This window comes from Natrix helvetica (genome assembly GCF_964273705.1).
Source record: "Natrix helvetica genome assembly, chromosome: 6".
Taxonomy (NCBI): Eukaryota; Metazoa; Chordata; class Lepidosauria; order Squamata; family Natricidae; genus Natrix; species Natrix helvetica.
In genome coordinates this window covers 42524952-42549290 of record NC_138553.1, presented here as the reverse complement: position 1 = coordinate 42549290, position 24339 = coordinate 42524952, and the positions used below count along the sequence as shown (strand labels likewise).

The following is a 24339-nucleotide window of genomic DNA, read 5'->3' as shown; positions in this document are numbered from 1 at the left end:
ACAAAAGACTATTAAATCACAAAAGAAATATATAAAGGAAGAGTGAATGAGTCAAGAGGAAGAAGACGGAAAAGCTGTAACTGAACAGAACTGCTGAGATTTTTTTTTTAAAAAGATGTAATTATTAACAAACAAGAGACCCTGAAGCATAAACATGGTGGAGCCAATTATGATTTGCAAAGCTATAAAACTATGAAGCACAGTGAATAGTTTGGGAATATAAACAAGATTTAACCATATTTCCTTTTCTCTTTTTTGATCTCATATTTTTAGTTTCTTTGCTTGCTATTTCTTACTCCTTTTTCCATGCAGGACATTTATATAGCCTTCTAAATACAAAGTGTTCTTGAAGATGGTGATGAAGATTCTCTGTCATCCAGGCAGAGTTTCCTGGAAGTTGAGCCATGCCAACTGGACTTTTCTGTTTTGGTTTGAAACATTTTGCTGCTTATCCAAGTAGCTGAAGAAGCTACTTGGATAAGCAGCAAAACATTTCAGACCAAAAAAGAAAAGAAGTCCAGTTGCCATGACTAAGCTTCCAGTGTTCTCTCAGATGGACACATAAAATTGTACTAAAGGGCTATAGAATTAGTCTCATAATAAGCTATCATTATTGCTATTGGAGCCATTAATTTAAATGGGAGAGAAGGCAGATGTGGCTTGTCTTTCTGAAACCTAGGTAGGGCAGAGGAGTTCCTTTCCTTCACAGACATGTAGCCATGTAGGTTGGGTTTTGCATCAACTTGGGAGAGGGGAGATGGGGTGACACGTGAAACTCCTTTTTCCATGTTGCATACAGGTAGCCCTCAATTTACGACCACAATTGGGACCAGAATTTTCACCCTTAAGAAAGGTGGTTGTTAAATGAGTCATGCCCAGTCTTGTGACCTATTTTGCTGTGGTTGTTAAGTGAATCACATGAATGTTAAATAAATCTAGCTTCCCCATTGACTCTGCTTGTCAGAGCTAGCTAGGAAAGCAGCAAATGGCAATCATGTGATCCTGGGACACTGCAACTGGCATGAATACATGCCAGTTGCCAAGCACCTGAATTTTGATCATGTGACTGTGGTGAATGCATTCAATTACCAATTGTAACTCCCTTTTTTCAAATCTTTGTAATTTCAAACGATTACTAAACAAATAGTTGAAAGTCAAGGACTACCTGTAATAATGCTTATTCCCCAAAAGAATAGTGTAATGGATATGAATCTATGTATGCATACAGAATTTAATTCTTTTTCTGTTACATTCAGGATATGTGGAAGTACAGAACCTGTCTTCATTGTTTGTGCAGCTAAAAACTAAATTTGGCTTAAAAATCCAGTTTGCTAAAGATGGCAAAAGAGTGTATATTCAACTCAGAGCTGAGTGGAAGAGCAGAACTATGGGTCTCTGCGGAACCTATAATGGAAATCTGAGAGACGATTTTCTGTGAGTTGGATTTACGAGTGAATAATTATGGTCATTTGCACTGGTTAAAGTATAAAACGCATGCTGCAACTTGTCACAACACTTCCCCCCCCCCCATTTTTTGAAATTCAAAGGAGGCCTTGTTTTGACAGATGCTTTCGTATTTCATTTATAAAAATAATCTGACTGTAGATATCAAGTAAAGAAATAATAATAATAATAAACACATCTAAAATTACAAAAGGCAATAAAAATGTTATCAGATAGAATAGATTAAAGCCATTTTAAAGGAGAGCAAAAATAACAGACTCAGACAAAAGCCAGCAGCCCAATTCAGCAAATGTTTAGTGGATCAAAGGAAACTGCAGTTGGCATGGAAACTTGTAAGTTTAAATACAAACTACAAATAAGCAGGGAGGGAATTAGATGTTCTCTTTTTCACTAGCACTCTGAAGTTATCAGTATATTATAACAATTAAAAATGACTCTGGGTACTCTTTTTACCAACCTTTGACTTATGCTGATGGTCAACAGAATGTACTTGGGGAAAAATAGAAATGGAAGCATTATAAACTTGGACAAAAGTAGCTGTCTTGTTTGTTTCGGTACACTCTTAAGAATAGTCTTCAATTTTTATTTTTACTTGCTTGTTCATTTCTTATAAGATGTCCTGAATTATCATTGTTATATACAGAAGTTTTTTTAGGAGTTGTGTTTACAGGGTTTTCCACACCACATCATATATATGATTATATTATTGCAGTTTTAAAAGGCAGAGGGCATTTATATAGCCTTCTAAATACAAAGTGTTCTTGAAGATGGTGACGAAGATTCTCTGTCATCCAGGCAGAGTTTCCTGGAAGTTGAGCCATGCCAACTGGACTTTTCTGTTTTGGTTTGAAACGTTTTGCTGCTTATCCAAGTAGCTGAAGAAGTTGTCATGACTAAACTTCCAGTGTTCTCTCAGATGGACACATAAAATTGTACTAAAGGGCTATAGAATTAGTCTCATAATAAGCCATTATTATTGCTATTGGAGCCATTAATTTAAATGGGAGAGAAGGCAGATGTGGCTTGTCCTTCTGAAATCTAGGTAGGGCAGAGGAGTTTCTTTCCTTCACAGACATGTAGCCATGTAGGTTGGGTTTTGCATCAACTTGGGAGAGGGGAGATGGGGTGACATGTGAAATTCAGGAGATATGTTAGCATCAAAGACTATTATCCCCCAGATAATTAGGTGCAAGGGAATGCTGCCCTTGATTGTCCTCTCTGTTGCTGGGCCACTGTGAGAAAATTTCTAAGATCTGGAAGACAAAATCATAGATTTACCTGATGCTCTGGGCACAGAAATAAAATAGTATCCATCCATCCATCCATCCATCCATCCATCCATCCATCCATCCATCCACCCAACTATCCATATATTATATAACTATCATCTCTATATGATACACACAGACACACACAGACACACACACTGACTCAGTACATGGAGTCCTACAAAGAAGATGACATTTGTATAATTGCTGTGCTAATATATAGTACTTCAAAATATAGACTGAGAAACTGGCATGGTCAACATATGCAGCTCGAAATGTTCAGCTGAAGTTCTGGCCAGCATGCTCCCCTCTTGGTATTAATATGAAGTCAAATCAATCAATCTTTACAACCATCATGTTAACACAGAACTTTTCCATATGGGCATATCTCAGAAGACAACAGAATATTCCATATTAAACATATTTTTCTAGATAACTTGATTCTTTTGTTTAATCATTCTCATTTTCCCCCTTAGTTCCCCATCAGGAATGATTGAAGGAACCCCACAACTTCATGCTAATGCATGGAAGATTTCGTCAGCATGTCACATGCCTGTCAACATTCCTGTAGTTGATCCTTGCAACGTTAATCAACAAAATGGTACATTTTTCATTTATTTGGAGATTTTTAATCTAAAGCTTACCATAGTTGCATTACTAGATTACAAGGCTTGTTTGGTGTCTGAATTTTCCCCTACTTTCTGATATTTTAAAACATCAAACTATTCCTTTAATCTTTGTTTAATATTTTTAGTAAAGGCAACATTGTCTATTTGTTTACTCATTACTTTAAATAGTCATAAAGATGTTTTACTTACTATGGTTTAGTCCCATTTAGGTCAGTGGAATGGGACTATGTTGATATATTGGGATGTATTACATTTTAATCAATATCTAGTTTTACAGTAGTATCTATTATTATATATTTTTGTTTTGTTATTTACTTTTGGATTTCTAACTAATAAACAAGGCAATGTCAATTTTTCATAGTTGCATATGCATCCCAGTGTGATCTCATCAATCAAGAACTCTTTGCTCCATGTCACATATACATCAGTCCAGATTTATATTATCAGCTATGTCGTTTTGATGCTTGTAAATGTGGGAGAAGTTGCTTGTGCAATGCATTTGCACACTATGCTTATATTTGCAGCAAACATGGGATTACTATAGATTTCAGATCTCATGTTTCATACTGTGGTAAGTAAAACAGAAATGAGAATACCAACCATGACCTGATCTGACTTCCTTTATTTCTTAATCAAGTCTATAATGTGAAGCTGGTTATTATGTTGGATTGAAGTAGATATTCAAAATGTATGAGACTATCTGTGTATAGTGAAGTAACTAATTTAAGATAGCTTCAACCCAATATACTGTACCTCTACAGAAGAAAAAATTCTGACACCTTTAGCTTCCTATTGCCCAATAAATACATTTAACAGGTCTATTCCCCATGCAAAATCTACATTGGTGTTGGTGTACTGAGAATGGGAGTGAGTGTGCATGTGTTTCAAATTAGGTGATTTAAAATGCAGCATTGGCTGAATGACTTATATTTCTAATTTGAAATTAGGATTTTTCTTGGAGACCCCAAGGGAGAAAAGCTGCCTGGCATGTATTTATGATTAAACACTTCCCCCCGGCCACCATTCTGCTAAATGTTGCTTTATGAATACCTGTGTTTGTCTGCCACTTAGGGGTGGGACTCTACCAGTTTGGACAGGTTTGGGTGAACCTGTAGCTCTGAAGATCAGCTTGGAGCGAACCGGTTCGCTCCCACAAGCAAGTAGGCCCTCCTGCCCCTGCACTTTACCTACCTTTATCTTCTCAGCTGAATCACAGAGTGGATTGCCACATCTCAGCTGTTTTCCTTCCCAAGCAGCAATCTGAAAGCTAAGTATTCTCTAAGTTGTGAATGCACGCACAGTGCGCATCCTGGTGAAGTCCGCGCTCAGCTAACTGGTTATTAAACTAGTAGGATCCCACCCCTGCTGCCACCTATTATATGTAACCAATTTCTCAATCAAAGTGTCTGGAGGGCAATCTGTTCTAATCTAGAGTAGACTTAACTGAGAAAAAAAGAGAGAAGATTTTGTGCTATATTTTGTATAGAATTTCTGATATTCCTGTAATTTGATGTATCTCCGTAGCATTAGTATGCAGAAATGGAATGCTGTATCACCCATGTTCCTCCTTCTGTGAGCACTCCTGTTCTTTCCTTTCTCTTGTGGATGCTTGTGATAATGACTGCGCTGAAGGCTGTAACTGCCCTGAAGGAAAATACTTCGAAGAATCTATTAATTTTTGTGTGCCAATGTAAGCTACAGCAAATTTAGTTAAATGCATTTTTAAACTAGCACAAAGCCATGCTATTGTTACTCTGTGTTTAAGAGGAAGAAACAGTGAGGTTTGGCATGATGTCTCTGCTCAATTGCCCCATTTGGAAAAAAGGGTTAGGGTTAGGATTAAAAATGCAAAAGAATGCAACCAATATGATCAGATGACTCAAACATTTTTCCTATCAGAAAAAGTTAGAAAATTTGAGACTTCCATAGTTTAGAGAAAAGGCAACTGAGGAAAAACATGATTGAGGTGTATAAAAGCTATGGTGGCACAGTAGTTAGAATGCAGTATTGCAGACTAATTCTGCTGACCGCCAGCTGACTGTCAGCAGTTTGATTCTCACTGGCTCAAGATTGCTTCAGTTGCCCATCCTTTTGAGGTGAATAAAATGTGGATCCAGATTGTTGGGGCCAATATGCTGACTCTGTAAACCGCTTAGAGAGGACTATAAAGCACTGTGAAGCCACTATATAAATCTAAGTCCTATTGCTGTTGCTATGGTCAGGCAAATCTTTCTGTCCAACTCACAAAGCAGAATCAAGTCATCCAATGAAGCTGATAACTAAATATAGGAACAAAAGGATGCAGTTTTTCATTCAGCATATAATTAACCTGTGTGATTCATTATCATACAATTATGATGGTAGACAATAATTTGGATGGCTTTAGAGAAAATTGAATAAATTCTCGGAGGACAAAACTATTGAGATCTATTTGTCTTGAAGTATTAAAGTTACCCCCAGATTGGATGGGGAGGGGCTCATCTATCTCAGAGGTATCTGGTTGGGCAACTATAAGAAACTGAACTAAGATGGCTGTTTTTGTGTTCTTAAAACAACCTCCTACTAGAATTTGCCTCAGCAGGTAGCAGCACCTAGCTAACCTTAGTTGATCTCAGAACCTAAGCCAGAGTTTCCCAAACCTGAGTAAATTATTCAAAATTGAGTAAAAGTGAGATTTTGGGAGATAACAACACACAAACCCACCGCCCAATCCCAACACTGAGATTTAAACTGATTTAAAGATTTTTACAAACATTATATGGAGAGGATTTTCTGATAAGCAGTTTGGGATAACGAAGGGAAAAAGTGGGAAGCACATCTTAGACGAAAAAGCTGGTTGAGTGACTTTGGACCAGTGATTCCCTCTCAAACAACCCACTTTACAAGTTTTTTTTGGGGGGGGGGGGGAAATAAGAGAATGAAGGAGTATTAAGTGTATTCATTGCCTTCAGTTATTCCTAAAGTAAAAAAGCCAAGATAATAACAAATAAATAAAATATATTTTTTTAAAAATTAGACCTAGCTGTCGATGTTATTATAAAGGCAGAAGTTTTCAGCCTGGAGAAATTTTGCCCACACCATCGGGATCATGGTAAGTTTCATATGAAGAATTTCATTTTGACTGAATTTGTAGTTTGACTTTTTCTGCATTTAATTTTTGAGTTAGATATAGGTATGTTTTAATTTTATAAAAATTTAGCATGTTTTCCTAAATAATTTCCTGCTTTTTCTTACTTAGTATGATAGTAAAACCGTGAACTATTATGGAAGAATAAAAACTGGCTTATTTTGCCCTCTGGATGCATCTTTCTTAACCACTTAATCACTTCTGTATGATTACTATCCAATATACCAAGTAAACTTATTTTATTATTTTGCCTAGTATAGGAAAAAGGGTTTGTTTATGTTTCTATGGAAATGTAGGCTTATTTTTATATATCAAACCACTTAGCCTTCTGTTGTACTATACATGTATACTTTATGAACTATAATATTGTCCCTGGCTTTTGTCATCATAATCAGCTGTTTTGAGCTATTATGGTTGGGGAGATTATTGCCAATTTAGTCTATGTGCTCTTAAATCTACCATCAGAGTAGATCCCAGTTCAGACATGGACTTTAATATAACCAAGAAATACAGTAGGTAGCTACTGATTTATTTTCAGAATACAATACGTTTGTCCTGACAGTTAAACAAAATGTATGGAAAATCTAGCCCCTTTTCACAGTGGTTCTGGGTAGTTTTTGTGTTTTTTAAAAAATGTTTAAGTCCAATGGATAACTGAATTACATGTATCATTACTAGGTATGTAAAGCTAAGGAATTAAATAACATAGATGTAGGGGAAGGAATGATAGAACCTGGAGGTGGAGTTAAAAGCGAGATTAACCTAGTATCCCTATGTAGCCATAAACAGACAAAGTCCAACCCCCTTGAATTCTGTGGATTCTTATCTACAGTAGCTCCAAGAAGGTGCTAACTGTTAGTTGACATAATTTCTGTTCATATGCTGTTTAGCAATAAATCACTTTAATTGGACCATGTGTGAACCTAGTCTTTCTTGCCTAACAATAATAGAACATTGGAAGCCTTTAATTAAATTAGTATGAAATTTCTAAACATAATGATAGCATCCATCCGCATCCATTAATCCACTGACATAATATATACAGTACTGGCAGAACAGATGTTTATTATTTATACTTCGCAAGCAAACCTATATGCTTCAGAAAACTGGGAAACTCTCATGGAGCTTTGGGGGAGGTTGAGGCAATATCCTTATGAGTGACCGCCAATTCAAGCAATTGTGTTAATAATATACACATTAGCATAATAATATGATGTAATAAGCAGTTCAAATAATGACATCAGGAAAGTGCTTCCCTTATTAAACATTTTTTGAAATTTTCTTTGACTAGCCAATGTCTAAATGGAACAATGAAATGCAATGAAGCAGCAGCTGTCCCAGCAGGTAACTTTCTTGACTCATTTAGAATAACAATGACCAAATAAGCCTTTCTTTTTTGTTACTTGCAGAAATTATGTTCAACGTCTAAGGAAGGGATTAAAATATATATCTAACTGTGCTTACGAAACCTTTTTCTGCATAGCTCTTGTGTAAGCCATTATTTTCAGCCTTGCAGTCTTTCTATTTGCCCTTAAACAGAAGAAATATTAGCCACATACAATTTAAGAAAAGGTCTGTAGTAGCTCTGACTGACCCTTATCTAGTTTTAAAAGCTAAACAATGTCGGGCCTGATTAGTACTTGGGTAGGAACCTTCAGAGAAATCCAAAGCTAAAGGCTAGCTAGGAAATTGGGATGGAAAATATCCTAGATAAGTCACAAATGTGTCCATGAAGAATTGAACTCAATTTGAAGAATGCTTAATCTTTTAAAAATTACTATTATATATGATGTTAGAAGGATATTCAGTTAGAGCATATCACTGAAAATGTAGTGTTAGACAGCAAACCTAACCACTAAGTTTAATTAATGGGAAATATAAATATAAAATGATTATGTAACATTAGCATTTCATATCCATAGTGCATTCATGTCCTGATGGAAAGATCTACTATGACTGCCAATCGCATGTACCTGGCTTGCCATCAGCTGGAATAAACTGTGAACTAACATGTACAAATATTGCTATGAACTTTACCTGTACACCTTCTCCACCATGTTTGAATGGTTGCATCTGTCCCCCTGGGTAAGTGATACCAAAAGTCAGAGCGTGGGATACAGCAAATGTATTCAAAGATCAGTTGAATATATGTTTCTTTGATTATTGTATTATTTTTAATTATTCCCAACTACTGTGAATTCAAAGAGATTTCACAGCACTACTATAGGCTTTCTTTTAGGCAAGAAATTTAATAGATAAGCCTATAGCTTATCAAATTTTTCTTCTGTACAGGACTCTTAATTTTAACCTCCTCCACATACATACATACATATATTTATAGCCCTATTTATATTTGTATTTTATCTGTGATTTATTGTGGACTGTACACCGCCCCGAGTCCCTTTTTGGGAGAGGGGGCGGTTTAGAAATGTGAATAAATAAATAAATAAATAAATAAATAAATAATAAATGTATAAATACATTTTCAATGAAAAGTACTCTTCCTGCGAGTTTTAGGGGATGCCTGAAGTAACCAAAACATCAGCTGCAGCCTGATTGAGGATCCGTTTGTCCATTTCACCATAAAGCTATGTGTAAAGATTCCAAGTTCAACTTTCCTTTTATTTTGTTTTAAAATATATTTACCATGTGACCCAACAGTGATTTCTATAGAACTCAAAACCTATCTCTGCTCTGCTTTTTGACCATTGAGTCAACTAGAATGTGTACACAGAATGTGTATCTGCTGTTTCTATATTAAAAAGATTACATACATACATACATACATACACACACACACACACACACACACACACACACACGGTGTGTATATATATATATATATATATATATATATATATATATATATATATATATATATATATATGTATGTATGTATTAGTGTTACAACCCCTGGTATGCCTAAATATGGGAGGAAGGTCACTACTCCCTCTTTCTGTCCTTCGGCTTCATCACAGAAGACCATGCAGGCAGAAAACCATATTTTTATTTTTAATGTTGCCTTTTATATTTGTGATGTATTTGTACTGATAAATAAATAAAGGGAGACTAGTATAGATCTATTTCGAGCTAATTAGCTCTCATCAGCTAGCCATACCCTTACTGGGATTCAAATCCCAGTAAGGGTATGGCTAACTGATGAGAGCTAATTAGCTCGAAATAGATCTATACTAGTCTCTCTCTCTCTCTCACACACACACACACACACACACACACACACACACACATATATAGGTCATACCAGGGGTTGTAACACAAACAGATATATATATATATATATATATATATATATATATATATATATATATATATATTTGTATTTGGGTCTTTTCCCGTGTAAGGTTGAGATTGTCTTTGCAACGTTTCAGCAGGATCTCACCTGCCATCTTCAAGCTTGGGCTTAAAATGGGAATGGAGCTGCCGTCTTTCTGTAAGTCTTGGTGGGAGGGGATGGGGTGCTGGCTTTGTTTCAGTAAGTGGAATGATTGGTTGTGTGGTTGTATCATGATTGGTAGATTGGTGCTGATCGGTGCAGGCTGTGTCTGCATTGTTGTTTTGTATTGTAACGGCTTGGGTGGTGGGTGGTGTTTGTTTGTTGGCTAGGGCTGGTTTCCAGATGTTTGGTAGGCAGGAGGTATCATCACGTTTATTCATGTTGTGGGGGTGTTTCTCTATTTCGATGGCTTCCATAATTATTCTCTTGTGGAGGTGTTCTGTTTTGGAGATTAACCTGGCTCCTTCAAAGTTGATTTCATGTCCTGTAGCCTTAAGGTGCTGGAAAAGGGAGGAAGTTTTTTTCTTTTTTTCTTACTGCGTTATTGTGTTCTGTGATGCGTGCATTTATCCTCCTGTTTGTTTGTCCTATGTATATTGCCGGGCAGGACAAATATGTATATGGATAATTATCCCCCCCAAAAAATATGTTTTTACTATTTCAAAGGATGGCAGAGCATAAAGGAAAATGTTATGTGCCTGATAGTTGTCCATGCATGTGGAAGGATTGGGAATATATGTCAGGTGAAGTGATAGCTACCCCTTGTTATACATGGTAAGTGTGATTTTTATACTTTAATGAACTTCAGTACTACATAGGCTGTGACATGGCCATGCATGTGTTCTTTGACTGTGTAATGATTTAAAATAATTTAACAATGACTGATGACCTTAATTAGGGTTATAACATTGATGGGTTACCATGGCAACTCCTGAAAAAAATGGTGGAAAACTCAATCAATCAGTGAAACAATCAGTCAGTTGGCATATCCAAGTAGTAAATGTACAAGAGTCTTCACCTTCAAAACTTAATAGCAAAATATTTTTTAAATAAAACATTTAAAATGTAGATTAATGAATGAAGAAGAAAGTGTTTTTTAAGTCCATCATATAACATGATGAGTCTTAATCAATCTATCTAGGAATATATCTAGGAATATCATAATAATCATTACAATGCAGAAATATAAATTGTTGCGTTCCAAATGCTTCTTTTAGTATTAAAGATTTTTTTAAACTTCATAAATGACCATGTTGCTAGAAACATCAAAATAGTAAGTTCAATTAAAATATGAATGTATATGAGGACTGCCAAAAGGATCCTACCAAACTGCATCATGGACATGCAATTGGCAGATATTCAGTACAAGAACATATCAAATGTTGCATCTCAGGCTGAAAAATATTTAATTAATGATGGAGTTTACATTGGAAATGACTGGCAAGAGGAGATCTAGGGACTGTGATGAATACTTTAAGGCAGGGGTGTCCAAATTTGGCAACTTTAAGACTTGTGGACTTCAACTGCAGAGCTGGCTGGGGAATTCTGGGAGTTGAAGTCCACAAGTCTTAAAGTTGCCAAGTTTGGGCACCCCTGCTTTAAGGAAACCTTGATGCAGCAAGAAATTGCTTTGTGACATATTTATTTAATCCTGTTTATTCCAACACTAATAGCATGGTGTGTGTGTTCGTGTGTGTGTGTGTGTGTGTGTGTGTGTGTGTGTGTGTGTGTGTGTGAGAGAGAGAGAGAGAGAGAGAGAGAGAGAGAGAGAGAGAGAGTATTTCTACTATAGCACCCACTTTATGGAATATTCTCCCTCCGAAGACTAGGAGGGCCTCAACTTTGCTGAACTTTTAGGGCTTTAAAGATTAACACATCTTAAATTGCCTCATGTAAGCAACTGCTAACCAGTGCTGATATTTTCATCCATATGTATAAAACATTTTAATCCAAATGCATCTGAACCAATGAAGCTACCATCTACTCAATTACCTTAGCCAGAAATGGAATATGTGAGATTATCATATAATTAAAAGGATTTTATGGGTCAAAGGAGAGCTTTTTCAATTTAAAAAAATCTCTTATCGCTGTCTCTTTTAAGCACACAAAGATGTAGTGAATAAGATGTTGATTTCCTACCTTGAATTTGAGCTAGCAAAGAAGGGCAAGAGTCTTCAGTCACCCTATCCAATTCCTCAGAATCTACAAGTCTATTGGAGATAATTAGAAATTAGATATAAAATATATTAATGTACATAGAATTCACACATGTATAGGATATAAATGGATGTAGTGGCACGGTAGTTAGAATACAATATTGCAGACTAACTCTGCCCACAGTTAGGAGTTCAATCCTGACTGGCTCAAGATTGACTCAGTCTTCCATCCTTCCCAGCTTGGTAAATTGAGGACCCAGACTGCTCAAAGCACTTTGGAGCGATGTATAAGTCAAAGTGCTAGTGCTAAGTGTTATAAATATATTTGGAAGCTTGCTATTTTATGTTTCATGAAAAAAGAGCGTATGTATATATTTAATAAGAAAATCTTGATTCTTCCCCTCTTACCACAGTATTTGTCGACGTGGGATATTTAATTGTACATACTATCCTTGTCCTGCTGTATGTACAGTTTATGGAGATCGGCATTATTATACTTTTGATGGACTAGAATATGACTATGTGAGTGACTGTCAAATTTTTTTGATGAAGGTAAGAAGACTTGTTTTGTTTTGCTCTTTTGCATGTAGAGTAATAAATTCTGTTCAGTAGCTTTTAACAGCTATGTGGATAGAATTTACCCTGTTTACTTCAAATTACAAAATAGTATCAGTGCAAGCCTTTCAACACATACATTTTAGGTTCTTCTCTTTTTCCTGCTTTATGTATTTAATATGATTATTTTTTCCTGTCAATAAAATAACATTTTCAGTTGCCACATCACAGATTTCTAATGAAACCAGATCAACTGACAGCAACCTTATTTTTTTATGTAGTATAGCCTTTATTGTCATTGTACATCATGTATACAATGAAATTGGTTGTGAAATTGTTATGAAAACGTGATACTCATAAAGTACCAGGCATCAATTTTAAGCAAGAATTTGCTTTACTTTCTATGTTTCTTAGTAGTTGTTAGACTTTTACAGCCACCTGGATTGGAATAATTCATTCAACAAATAAGTTTTGATGGGGAAGATAAAATTAGCAGACTGCAAAAATTCTAGCGAGTACTCTACTTCCAAATGCCTACTTGCATGTAGGCAAATTAAGCCAGCAAGATTTTGTACATTTTCTTGTGCTTTTTCAGCCTCTTTAATGAAGGCAAGGTGTTTCTATCTGTTGATTGCTTGGAAGTTGCTTCTAGAGCACTTATCATGTTGAGTACCAACAATCAATTCTTATAACAGCAGATCTTAATCTGATACCTAAAAAATAATTTATTTTATCAATACAAGCATAAAAGAAATATACGAATTTATCTATTTATTTTGTTTATCTATATATATATGCATGGTCAAAGCTGAATATTTTTGTATGCTGTTTTTATTTTTTCCATTTTTTATTTATTTCTTCTTGTATACAGATGTACTGTATATCTCAACTGTTCCTGGTAATAACCAAACACATAAAATACCCACGGCAAATCACTTTAAATTTAATTGATCAAATTAAACTAAATTAAAAATAATAATAAAGCTATATACCATCATAATAACAGGCAACATTTAGTTTTTGTTTAACTAAAAGATCTTTATCAGGTTCTGTCATTGAAACTTTAGTATGCACAGACAATTGACTTACAAATGCATGATGTGCAAGAAATTAAACCAGTTTTAACTGGTTAGCCAACATTCAAAGAAAACACATTGCTACATAGCTTTCACATTTCTCTTTTAGGTGTGAAAAATTTCTAACTAAGGAGAACTCCAATAGGGCCACCTTTTCTATGGCATAAAATAGACTCTCCAACCAGTCAGAATTATCTGTAGGAACAAGGAGAGAGAAGAAATGATAAAATATTCATCACAATATTGTGACATTACGTAAATGATAATTGCCTCAAATGTTGGCACACAAGCACAAGGGGTTTACATTATAACGTTGTGACACTCATTTTGTCACAATTTGTCACATTTGCCAAATGCCTATGCAGTTCGCAGAGTCTAAACATATTGAAAGCAGCAACTCCACCAGCAAAGTTAATGCTGTGTAGTGGAAGCATGCAATATATATCTATGTCTTTCTGAAGTATGGCTAATGCTTAGAAAGCAAATTCATTATTTCCCAGGTATATGATTTGCATATAAGCAACCTCCTTGGGGCATCAGAAGTTCTAAAGTTCAGGGAAGAAGTTGGCATTCATTAAAAAAAAAGATAAGTCCCCATTGCCTGCAACTCTTTTATCTAACAAGCAAGATGACACAAGCGAAATGAAATTATTGTCTGTGTGGAATGTTGCTATTAGAATTAGCCTTTTTTATTTTTACACAGGTGCAGTTCCCACCTCTCTAAAAGCTTTTGCAACTGTTGCATTTTCAGAAAAAAAAGAACAATCATTTCAAATAAATAACTAATTTGTCCTTAGTATTTGGACCATATGCAATTATTGAAGGATTTCTTGGCTTTACAAAAAGTTCATAGATTGTAGTGTAAGCCAGATATTCTCAGACTATAACAAACTACATCTTCATAGGAGAGATTTGGCAAAGCAAATTTCAGGCAAAGAGAGGTAGCAGGATCATCTACTCTATATGAATCATATATGGCCAAGTAAAGAAACAATACTTAAAAAAAACTTCAGGCTTACATCATTGCATTCTTTCACCACCAGCTATCTAAATAGTTAATCTATGTTTATTAATCATTTAGATATAATCAATTTTCAACAATATGGTTGTCACATTCACCTGGCACTTAAGATAACTAAGCTATTTCTGCAGAGTGAACAAACATGCAATAAAGAAGGTGTGGACTCATAATGTTGTGTTTGAGATACAGTATATAGCCACCAAATATTATCATTGAACTAATTGCTTTCACAATAGAATTTTCTTAACTCCAGTCTCCATCTTTATTTATGCATTTCTTTGCTTTGTAATTGATGTCTGTGTGTTTACTTGGCGGTATTTGATTTGACCATGAGTCTTTTGGAATCTGAATCATTTTACTTCACCTGTTCCCTTTTGAGTGATTGTTATATCCTACTGCAAAGAGGCGTAACACTTTAATAAAGTTTAATAAGTTCCATCTGCTTGTTTTAAGAAGAAAGATCTAGGGGAGGTGAATTGGAAATCTTAATATACTGCTTTTAAATATAAGTTGCACAACAGCTAATTATACTTTGTAATTACTTAACTTGATTTTAATTAAAATAGCTTAATATGCTCTGATTATGGGCTGTCCAATCTTTTACTGTACTATCAGATAATCCTGATACAAAATTGTTTATTGCATGACACAAACTATCATGATAACTTGGTATTCAAAACTTCCTGGATTGGTAGTTGAGTCAGTATTGGTCATGGGTATATATATATTATATCTGATGTAGCCCTCTAATTTAGAGACAAAACAAAAACAGAGTTCATGAAAAACTTCTCTGCACAAGGCTCTATAAAAGGCTCTTACCTATGAATATTTGTCAAGTGATTGTTTCACCCTGTTTATTGCCAGAGCTGCCCTTGTTTTATAAGCATATAAAATTATATCATCTACCTGTTTAATCAGTCAGGCATACAACATATGATTCCCATAGACACCTTTTTTGTAATTTTAAATTATTTTGAAGTATTTTAAGACAGTTGGAAATCAGTAGGCAGCAATGTCTAGTTCTATAGTTATTTTCAAGAATTATTCTAGGCCCTTTATAGGCCTGTAAATATTCTTTAAACATATCCATTTCATTCTAAGTTGTTGCAATGCAATGCTTCAGTTAGAAGTTATGTTCACTGACCAGAGAGAAAAGGATAAGTACCAACAATAATGTGTATTGTGTCTTAATAGTTGCATTGCATTCAGCCCCAGTTCCAAACACGCACATCAGTGTCCAAAGTTTCTTAATCTGGTCTTCGTAGTCATTGTAAATACATTTTACAGTTTCTGTAATATTGATTGTAGAGTGAAGGCTCTGTGGTGAAAGAGATTGAACAATGCCATAGTTCTGCCTTACCTGCCTGTGAAATGAATCTCTCTTAACACTGTCAGAAAAACAGTGGAAAATTACTGATAGGGTATACTGAGTTTCATTGCAATAAATTAATTCATTTTACAGAGTGTTAAAACTTCATATTAATGACAGTTTCTCAAGCCAAATGCGTTGTTTTTTTTGTTTCTCTGTGAGAAATATTCTGTTTTTCTCTCGTTGGATGTCTAGTGCAATTCATTAATATGATAAATTAATTAAATTAATTCTCAAATAGCTGGGAATAATATAATTTTTCTGAATAATACCAATTTTTAAAGGAAATATTTCTAAAAACGTTTGTTGCTTTAAGTTTTTGAATTTAACTAGCTATAAGCTTTAGTGTCAACTGTCTTGTTTTGGAGGACTGTAATGGTCTGGATTAAAGTTTGATAAGCCTTCTTAATAAGCCCTGTAAAAATAGCATTTGTTTCAAATATCTAATATTTTTAAACAAAGGTTTATTAAATTGTCTCCTGCAATCTTCCAGACCAAAGAGGTGGGTGGAAGGAAAGTTAGATTTTCCCATTTTATAAAACTGGAGGAAAAATGAGATTCACATTTATGGGAGAGAATAATAACAGTGGCTCTTTTGTTGTTTTTCTCTCCCTAGAATGACGTATTAGAAAAGGCTGCAGATATCACTATTGCCAACTATAGTTTTGAAAAGGAAGGCATTTGCAGAGTGTGAGGCACATGGGAGGAGGTACCTTTCAGATATACAGCAAGCAATTCTTTGAGCTTGCAAAATGTTAGATATTTGCATAAACTGCTGTAGTCTCCACTCAGGTCCGCCACTAGGGCGGGAACAAGGGGTTGTTCTGATTGGACGGGAGGTCTGCCAGCTCCCTATAAAAGGGGAGCTGCACGACCCCATAGCAAGCTGGATCACTACTACCTAACTAATAAAGAGCTGATATGTCACTACCGTCTGGAGTCTGTCCTCTTGTTGCCCGAATCTAACACTGGCGACGAAGGTGGGATCGAGAGGCAGATAGGACGAAGATCTACTAACAGAATCCACGGATTCGATCCAGCCCCGGATTTCGGCGGAAATTCCGGCAGCCATCTCAGCGCGGCAAATTCAAACGCAGGACAAGATGGCGATGCACGCTCCACCAACCCTGTACAACCCAGTAGCCGAGCATTGGGAATCCTACATGCTGAGATTCGAATGCTTCCTCGAGGCAAACGATCTCATGGGAGTACCGGACTCCCGGAAAAAGAACATGTTCCTGAGCTACTGCGGTCGAGAGGTCTTTGAGACGGCCAGGGATCTTTCGGAGCCAACCCCCATCCAGGCGGTAACATGGACGGTGCTACAACAGACGCTGCAGACGCACTTCACGCCAAAACCTTCCCGCCACGTTCGCCGCCACGAATTCAACATGAGGAACCAGAAGGCGGACGAATCCATCAACCAGTACGTTGCAGCGCTCCGAAAAGCAGCAACGCATTGTGAATTCAGGGACCTGGATGAGCACATCCTAGCACGCCTCATATGCGGGTTAAGGGACATTTCTTTGCAGAAACGGTTGTTGGCCAAACCCAACTTAAACCTGCAAATTGTGCTAGATGAGGCAAGAGCTTCGGAATCAGCGGACAGATCTACGGAAACGCTGCAATGCGGGTACAGCGCACCCCAATCCGGAACCAGACAAACCCGGGTACATCACGAGGCCACCGATCAAGAGACCGAGGACAGCGAGTGCGAAGACAGCCATCGCATGTGCAGCAGCCAAACAAAACCGGCGCGAAGATTCGAATCCCACTTGCCGCCCTGCGCAAGCTGCGGAGGGAATCATCCCCGGTCTACCTGCCGATTTAGAGATGTTGTTTGCTCGCGTTGCGACAAAATCAGACACATTGCAAAAGTGTGTGGAGCGAAGTCCCTGCTACATCATGGCAACCACCATCATATCGCCGACAGAAGCCCACTCCAGGGGCTTGGCGGAGAAACAAAGGGCGCCCAGAGAGAGAACCAAGGGAGTCAGCCGAGAGAGAGTATTCCCAGGGAGCCGAGAGAGAGTATTCCCAGAGAGAACCACTAAGAACCTATCTCACAACGATAGGACAGGTCCGCACAAAGCGACCTAAAAAGCTGAAACTCACTGTCCTCCTGGAGGACTCCCCTTGCGAGCTTGAAGTCGACACGGGATCATCACTGACGATCATCTCGTGGTCAGCAATGAAAAAGGCGATAGAAGCGCCAACTACGAACACCAGACATCCTGCTTCGAGACTACCAGGGGAACAGGGTCCCCATCGTGGGTCAAGGCACATTCCAAGTCCAGTTCAAAGACATCACAGCCCAGCTGCCCGTGACCGTAGCCAGCGCACCACTGCAAAGCCTCCTGGGACTGGATTGGTTCGAAGCCCTGGGGCTGGAAGTTACCGGAATCAACGCCGTGGGTAACAGCAGCGCTGAAGGAATTTTTAAGGAGTTCGAGGATGTGTTCAGCCCCGGCCTTGGTAAGTATGTGGGCAAACCAATCTCATTTAATTTGGATCCAAATGTGGCGCCTATCAGGCTCAAACCTAGGAGAGTGCCTTTTGCGCTCCGTCCCAAAATTGATAAGGAAATTGATAAGCTGGTAGAGCAAGGAATCCTTGAACCAGTGGATCACGCTCGCTGGGAAACCCCAATCATGACCCCCGTTAAGCCAGACAGGTCAGTCCGCATCTGCGCGGACTATAAATGCACAATTAATGTCGCCCTACAACAAAGCGCATATCCTGTGCCCGTAGTACAGCACCTATTGCACTCGTTGGGGCCAGGAAATTTTTTTGCAAAACTAGACATGGCACAAGTGTATCAGCAGCTGCCAGTGGATAACGCCACGGCGGAGGCCCAAACTATAGTGACGCACAGGGGTGCCTTTAAATGCAACCGCTTACAATTCGGCGTAAGCATCGCTCCGGGATTGTTCCAAAGCGTCATGGAACGGCTTTTGCAGGGCATACCAGGAGTCGTCCCTTATTTCGACGACATCTTGGTATCGGCTGCAAATGAGGAGCAATTATTAAAGCGTGTTAGGTCTGTTTTGGCCAGAATTCGAGAAAAGGGTCTCCGCCTAAAAAAGGAAAAATGCCAAATTAACGTGCCCAGCGTAGAATTCCTGGGTTACAGGATCGATGGCCTGGGGATACAAAATTAAGGCGATTCAGGATGCCCCCACACCACGAAATCAGACCGAGTTGCAGGCCTTCCTCGGACTTCTTAACTTCTACAGCGTCTTTCTCAGACAGAAAGCTACCGTCGCTGAGCCGTTGCACCGACTTCTAGCAAAGAACGCAAAATGGACCTGGGGAAGTTCAGAGGCGGCCGCTTTTGCCGCAGTCAAGCGTCTGCTGACCGCCGACTCTCTGCTACTCCAGTACAGCCAAACCCCACCACTGGTGTTGACCTGCGATGCCTCACCTTTCGGCGTCGGCGCAGTACTCAGCCACAGAATGCCAAACGGGAACGAAGCCCCCATCGCTTTCTACTCAAGAACATTGTCTTCGGCGGAACGCAACTACAGCCAACTGGACAGGGAAGCGTTAGCCGCTGTGGCTGGAGTCAAGCGTTTTCACAAATACCTCTATGGCCGCGATTTCGAACTTATAACGGACCACAAACCATTGCTGGGTCTACTGGTGGGAAACCATCCCACACCGGTCTCCCTCTCCCCGCGCATGACCAGGTGACTGTTTTCCTGGCTGCGTATTCCTACAAACTGGTACACCGACCGGGTTCCACATTGGGGCATGCAGACGCACTCAGCCACTGCCCGCTACCAGAACTGTTGGCCAACCCCACTCCAGAGATACCGGTCCTTTTGATTGACTGTTTGGACACAGGGCCAGTATCTTCTTTGGACGTTGCTAGGTTCTCTGCTAAGGACAACGTAATCAGACAAGTGCAAACTTGGGTATGGAGGGGATGGCCCAAAGGGATTGTGGGACCCGAATTCAAACTGTTTTGGTCTAAGCGTGATGAACTGTTGGTTTTGAAAGGTTGTTTATTGTGGGGGGATCGAGTTGTTGTACCGCACAAACTGCGGAGAAATGTTTTAGAAGCTTTGCATGTAGGGCATCCAGGGATCGTAAGGATGAAAGCATTGGCTAGGAGCTACGTTTGGTGGCCTAACATGGACAAGGAGATAGAGGAATGGGTAGCCACTTGCAATCCGTGCCAAGAATCCAGACCAGCCCCCCCTGAAGCACCCGCTACGGAGTGGGACAAACCGCAAGCACCCTGGTCGCGAATACACATAGACTTCGCAGGACCAGTTCAGGGACAGATGTTTTTAATAGTTGTGGACGCATACTCCAAATGGTTAGAAGTAATCCTGATGACCTCGATCACGGCAGAGGCGGTCATCAAGGTACTACGGCGACTTTTCGTCATGCACGGCCTGCCTGACCTCCTGGTCTCCGACAACGGGCCCCAGTTCACGGCCATGCAATTCAAATCCTACCTAGCAAGTCAGGGAATTCGGCATGCCCTCATCGCGCCATTCCATCCGGCATCGAATGGTCAGGCGGAAAGAATGGTGCACACTGCAAAAGAGGCCCTCGCTAGGATGGGCCCGGGTGATTGGCAAACACGAATCGATCACTATCTTTTAATCCAACATATTACCCCTAGCGCCACGACGGGAAGGAGTCCCGCTGAGCTCCTCATGAGTCGCTGGCTAAGGTCTCACCTAGACCGACTACACCCAAATTACTCTGCCACATCGCCCCCAGACTTGACAAGTAAAATTCGCAACTTTAGCATAGGGGATTCAGTATACGCCCACAACTATGCAGCGGGGACACTGTGGATTCCGGCAAGGGTAATAGGCACCACCGGACCTCGTTCCTACTTGTTAGAATTGGAAGACGGTAGGAATTGGAAAAGACACATCGACCAACTCCGAGGTCGCCTGACACACTCCAACCTACGATCATCGAATGAAGAACTCATACCATCGGAGAGATTGCCGACACAACAACCCGACTCGCACAGCGCAGACGACTACGGCACAGCGGAGCCAGGGGTGGAACCTGAGACCGACGAAAGAACGGAGCAGTCCCCGAGCGAAGGGAACCTACAATCCCCAGCCAGGACAATGGAGCAAAAAGGACACTCTGATCCTACGCCCGTTCCGGCACAACCAGAACTTCGCAGGTCCACCCGAACGAGGCAGAAACCCGCATACTTACAGGACTTTGTCACTAACTGGAACACTCCATCTAAGAGGGGAGGGGTGTTAGATATTTGCATAAACTATAAAAGGGGAGCTGCACGACCCCATAGCAAGCTGGATCACTACTACCTAACTAATAAAGAGCTGATATGTCACTACCGTCTGGAGTCTGTCCTCTCATTTCCCGAATCTAACACAAAACATATTAAAATATAGTATAAAACTTAAGCTTACAGTTTCATATACTGCTAGCTCTCTTTTAGTTTTGTATGAAAGGAAGCAAAATTACTTTTACTTAGTTTAATAACTATACTACTAAAACTCTCCTGTCACCTTCAATTGGGCAAAATGGTGCATCACACAGGGCAACAATTATTGAATCAATATACCTCAAATGGGCTAACTGAAAGAATGGGGCAATTACACCTCTAGGATTGAAATTTCAAGGATCTCCAGATCTGTTGTATTGGCAAAGTTTGGGCCACTGAAACACTGCTCTTGTCAGCCTTGTTCACATGATCATGATTTACAATGCTCCCTGCTTAGCTTCCCACAAGAAAAATCAATGAAAGTCACCCCCACTCCCACTGTTTTTCTGCCTGCCTGTGATCATTCTGTTTATTACTTTAAGTAAGGAAATATCTTTAAAACAATGATCCAATAGGGATAGATCTGTTACAGTGCAATCTGCATTTTTTCTTCCTTAAATATTTCACCATGATTGATAAATATTCTTACTGATTTCATCCTAAATATCCTAATGATGTTTATTAAGTTTATTTTGACACTGAAAAAACTCTTGTCGTCTCAGCCTACAGTTATATATTTAGGGATTCCATTGGTCATTTCCATATGTAGTTACAAAGCTAGTAAAATGCTTTGAAAATTTACAACACAACAGATATGTGAAAAGAGTAGACAAATAGAAAAGTCCTGAACTGAATTTTCTTTTAACTAATCTGTGACCTTTACTCCAAAATAAGTTTCATTCTGACTCAAGTCTGTAGAACTGTCCTGTAAACCAGGAATTCTTTGGCCCCCATCTTCACCCAAATCTTCAACAAATCACTAGAGATGTGCCATGTTCCTTCTTCCTTCAAATGCTCCACTATCATTCCAGTGCCGAAGAAGCCCTCCATCAAGGAACTAGTTGCTCTAACATCTGTAGTTATGAAAATCTTTGAAAGGCTAATGTCCCACTTGAAAACCATCACGGATCAGCTATTAGACCCTCTGTAATTTGCATACCGAGCAAATGATGCTGCTGTTAATATGACTCTGCACTACATTCTACAATATCTTGAATCTCCAAAGACTATGCAAGGGTCCTCTTTATAGACTTTAGTTCAGTATTTAATACCATCATATCGGACATTCTTCTAACTAAACTAAATCAGCTAGCGGTACCTGAACACACTTGTAAGTGGATCACAAACTTCCTAACAGACAGGAAGCAGCAGGTGAAGCTAGGCAAAATTACACCAGATACCTGTACAATTAGCACAGGAGCCCCCCAGGGCTGTGTGCTCTCTCCACTTTTCTCTATATACCAATGACTGCATCTCAAATGATTCATCTGTTAAACTACTGAAGTTTGCAGATGATACAACAGTGATTGGTCTCATTCGAGACAATGATGAAACTGCATACAGATGGGAGGTTGAACAGGCTGCACTGGCTACCTGTGGCTTTCCGGGTGCGTTTCAAGGTGTTGGTTATCATCTTTAAAGCGCTCCATGCAGTGACGTGCGGTGAGGTTTATGACTGGTGAGGCACTGACACAGTGCTGGGTTTCAAATATTTTTAGACTTGTGGACTTCAACTCCCAGAATTCCACAGCCAGGCATGCTCAGTTCCAATTTAAAGCGACAGCATTTGTTTTTCTCCTTTGCTCCTTCTTTCTTTTTATTTTTCTTCTCCTTCTCCTCCTTCCTCCCTCTCTCCCTTCCTCCCCCTCTCTCAAACACACACACACACACAGAAGTTGGATTGGACTATCTCTCCTACCCCTTCCCTCTCTCACTCACTCTCAAACAAACCCACACACACACAAAAGTTGGATTGGATATCTTTTCCAGTGGCTTGAAAGCAGCTCCTCTGCCATCCCCCCCCATTCCCCGGCTGCCTTTCCCAAACACCTCCACCATTGCAAATGCAGCCTGCTGTCTGGGTGGGAAATGCCTGGAACACAATAAAGCCCACCCACCACCTCCTGCTGGCAGGCTGGGGTGAGAGGAGAGGCAGAGAAGCCGGAGGGGAGCCAAGCCAAGCCTTCCAAAAGAAAAAGGCTGGGGGGAAGTGTGTGTACTACAGCATGGCTCTTTGCCTGGCTTCCTGCCTCCTCCTGTGGTGTCCTCAGTGCTCACTTGTGCTCTCCCTCCCCAAGTGTAGTTTGATTGCAGGTGGAGCCACGTTGCCTTTTCAAACTTGTAATCAGTGAAGCTGGGCTAGATTTTTATATAGTTTTATCCAGCTGTGTGTGTGTGAGAGAGAAATGAATGGGGGCCTGGGGAGGAAGTCACTACACTTGGGGAGGGATAGCACCAGTGAGGTTAAGCAGAGTCATCCACGGTGAGGCAGCAACTAGCTCAGCTTTTTCCTTTTACTTTTTTTTTTCATGATGAGAGTGGTGAGGCTGTGCCTCACTTGCCTCACCTGACTGCACGTCACTGGCTCCATGGCACAGGACCTAGTTATTTGCGGGATCGTATCCTGCCCCATACATCCCTTCGGCCGATTCGCTCTCACAGAGAGGGACTCCTCCGGGTGCCGTCCACTAGGCAATGCCAGCAGGCGACGCCCAGGAGTAGGGGCTTCTCTGTGATGGGCCCGACCCTCTGGAATGACCTCCCCCCGGATATCAGAACTACCACCGACCTCCGCTCCTTCCGTAAGAAGCTTAAAACCCACCTGTTCAATTTAGCTGGCCTGGCCTAATTCCCAATTTTAGTCCCTCAAGCCTGCATTTTTAAATTTTTAGGGGTATGCTTTTTAGTTGATTTTAACTTTTACTATTCTGTACAGCTGTATTAGGTTTAATTCGTTTTTAAGGGTATAGGGTATTTATCTTTTGTATCTGTTTTTAATGAGACGCCTGTACACCGCCCCGAGTCCCTTCGGGGAGAGGGGACGGTCTATAAATCTTGATAAATAAATAAATAAATAAATAAATAAATAAATAAATAAATAAATAAATAAA

At 39.3% G+C, this 24339-nt stretch overlaps 1 protein-coding gene across 1 annotated transcript in view; it reads left to right on the top strand.

Annotated features, from left to right (window-relative positions):
* OTOGL (otogelin like) overlaps positions 1-24339 on the top strand; it is a gene marked incomplete at its 5' end in the record, with an annotated part of 101595 nt that overhangs the window by 21163 nt on the left and 56093 nt on the right. Inside the window, 9 exons of the mRNA XM_081957107.1 lie at positions 1257-1434; positions 3209-3333; positions 3723-3932; positions 4886-5051; positions 6378-6452; positions 7780-7832; positions 8411-8573; positions 10450-10557; positions 12353-12491. Of these exons, the coding sequence (XP_081813233.1) occupies positions 1257-1434; positions 3209-3333; positions 3723-3932; positions 4886-5051; positions 6378-6452; positions 7780-7832; positions 8411-8573; positions 10450-10557; positions 12353-12491 (1217 nt within the window). The remainder of the gene's footprint in view (positions 1-1256; positions 1435-3208; positions 3334-3722; positions 3933-4885; positions 5052-6377; positions 6453-7779; positions 7833-8410; positions 8574-10449; positions 10558-12352; positions 12492-24339) is intronic.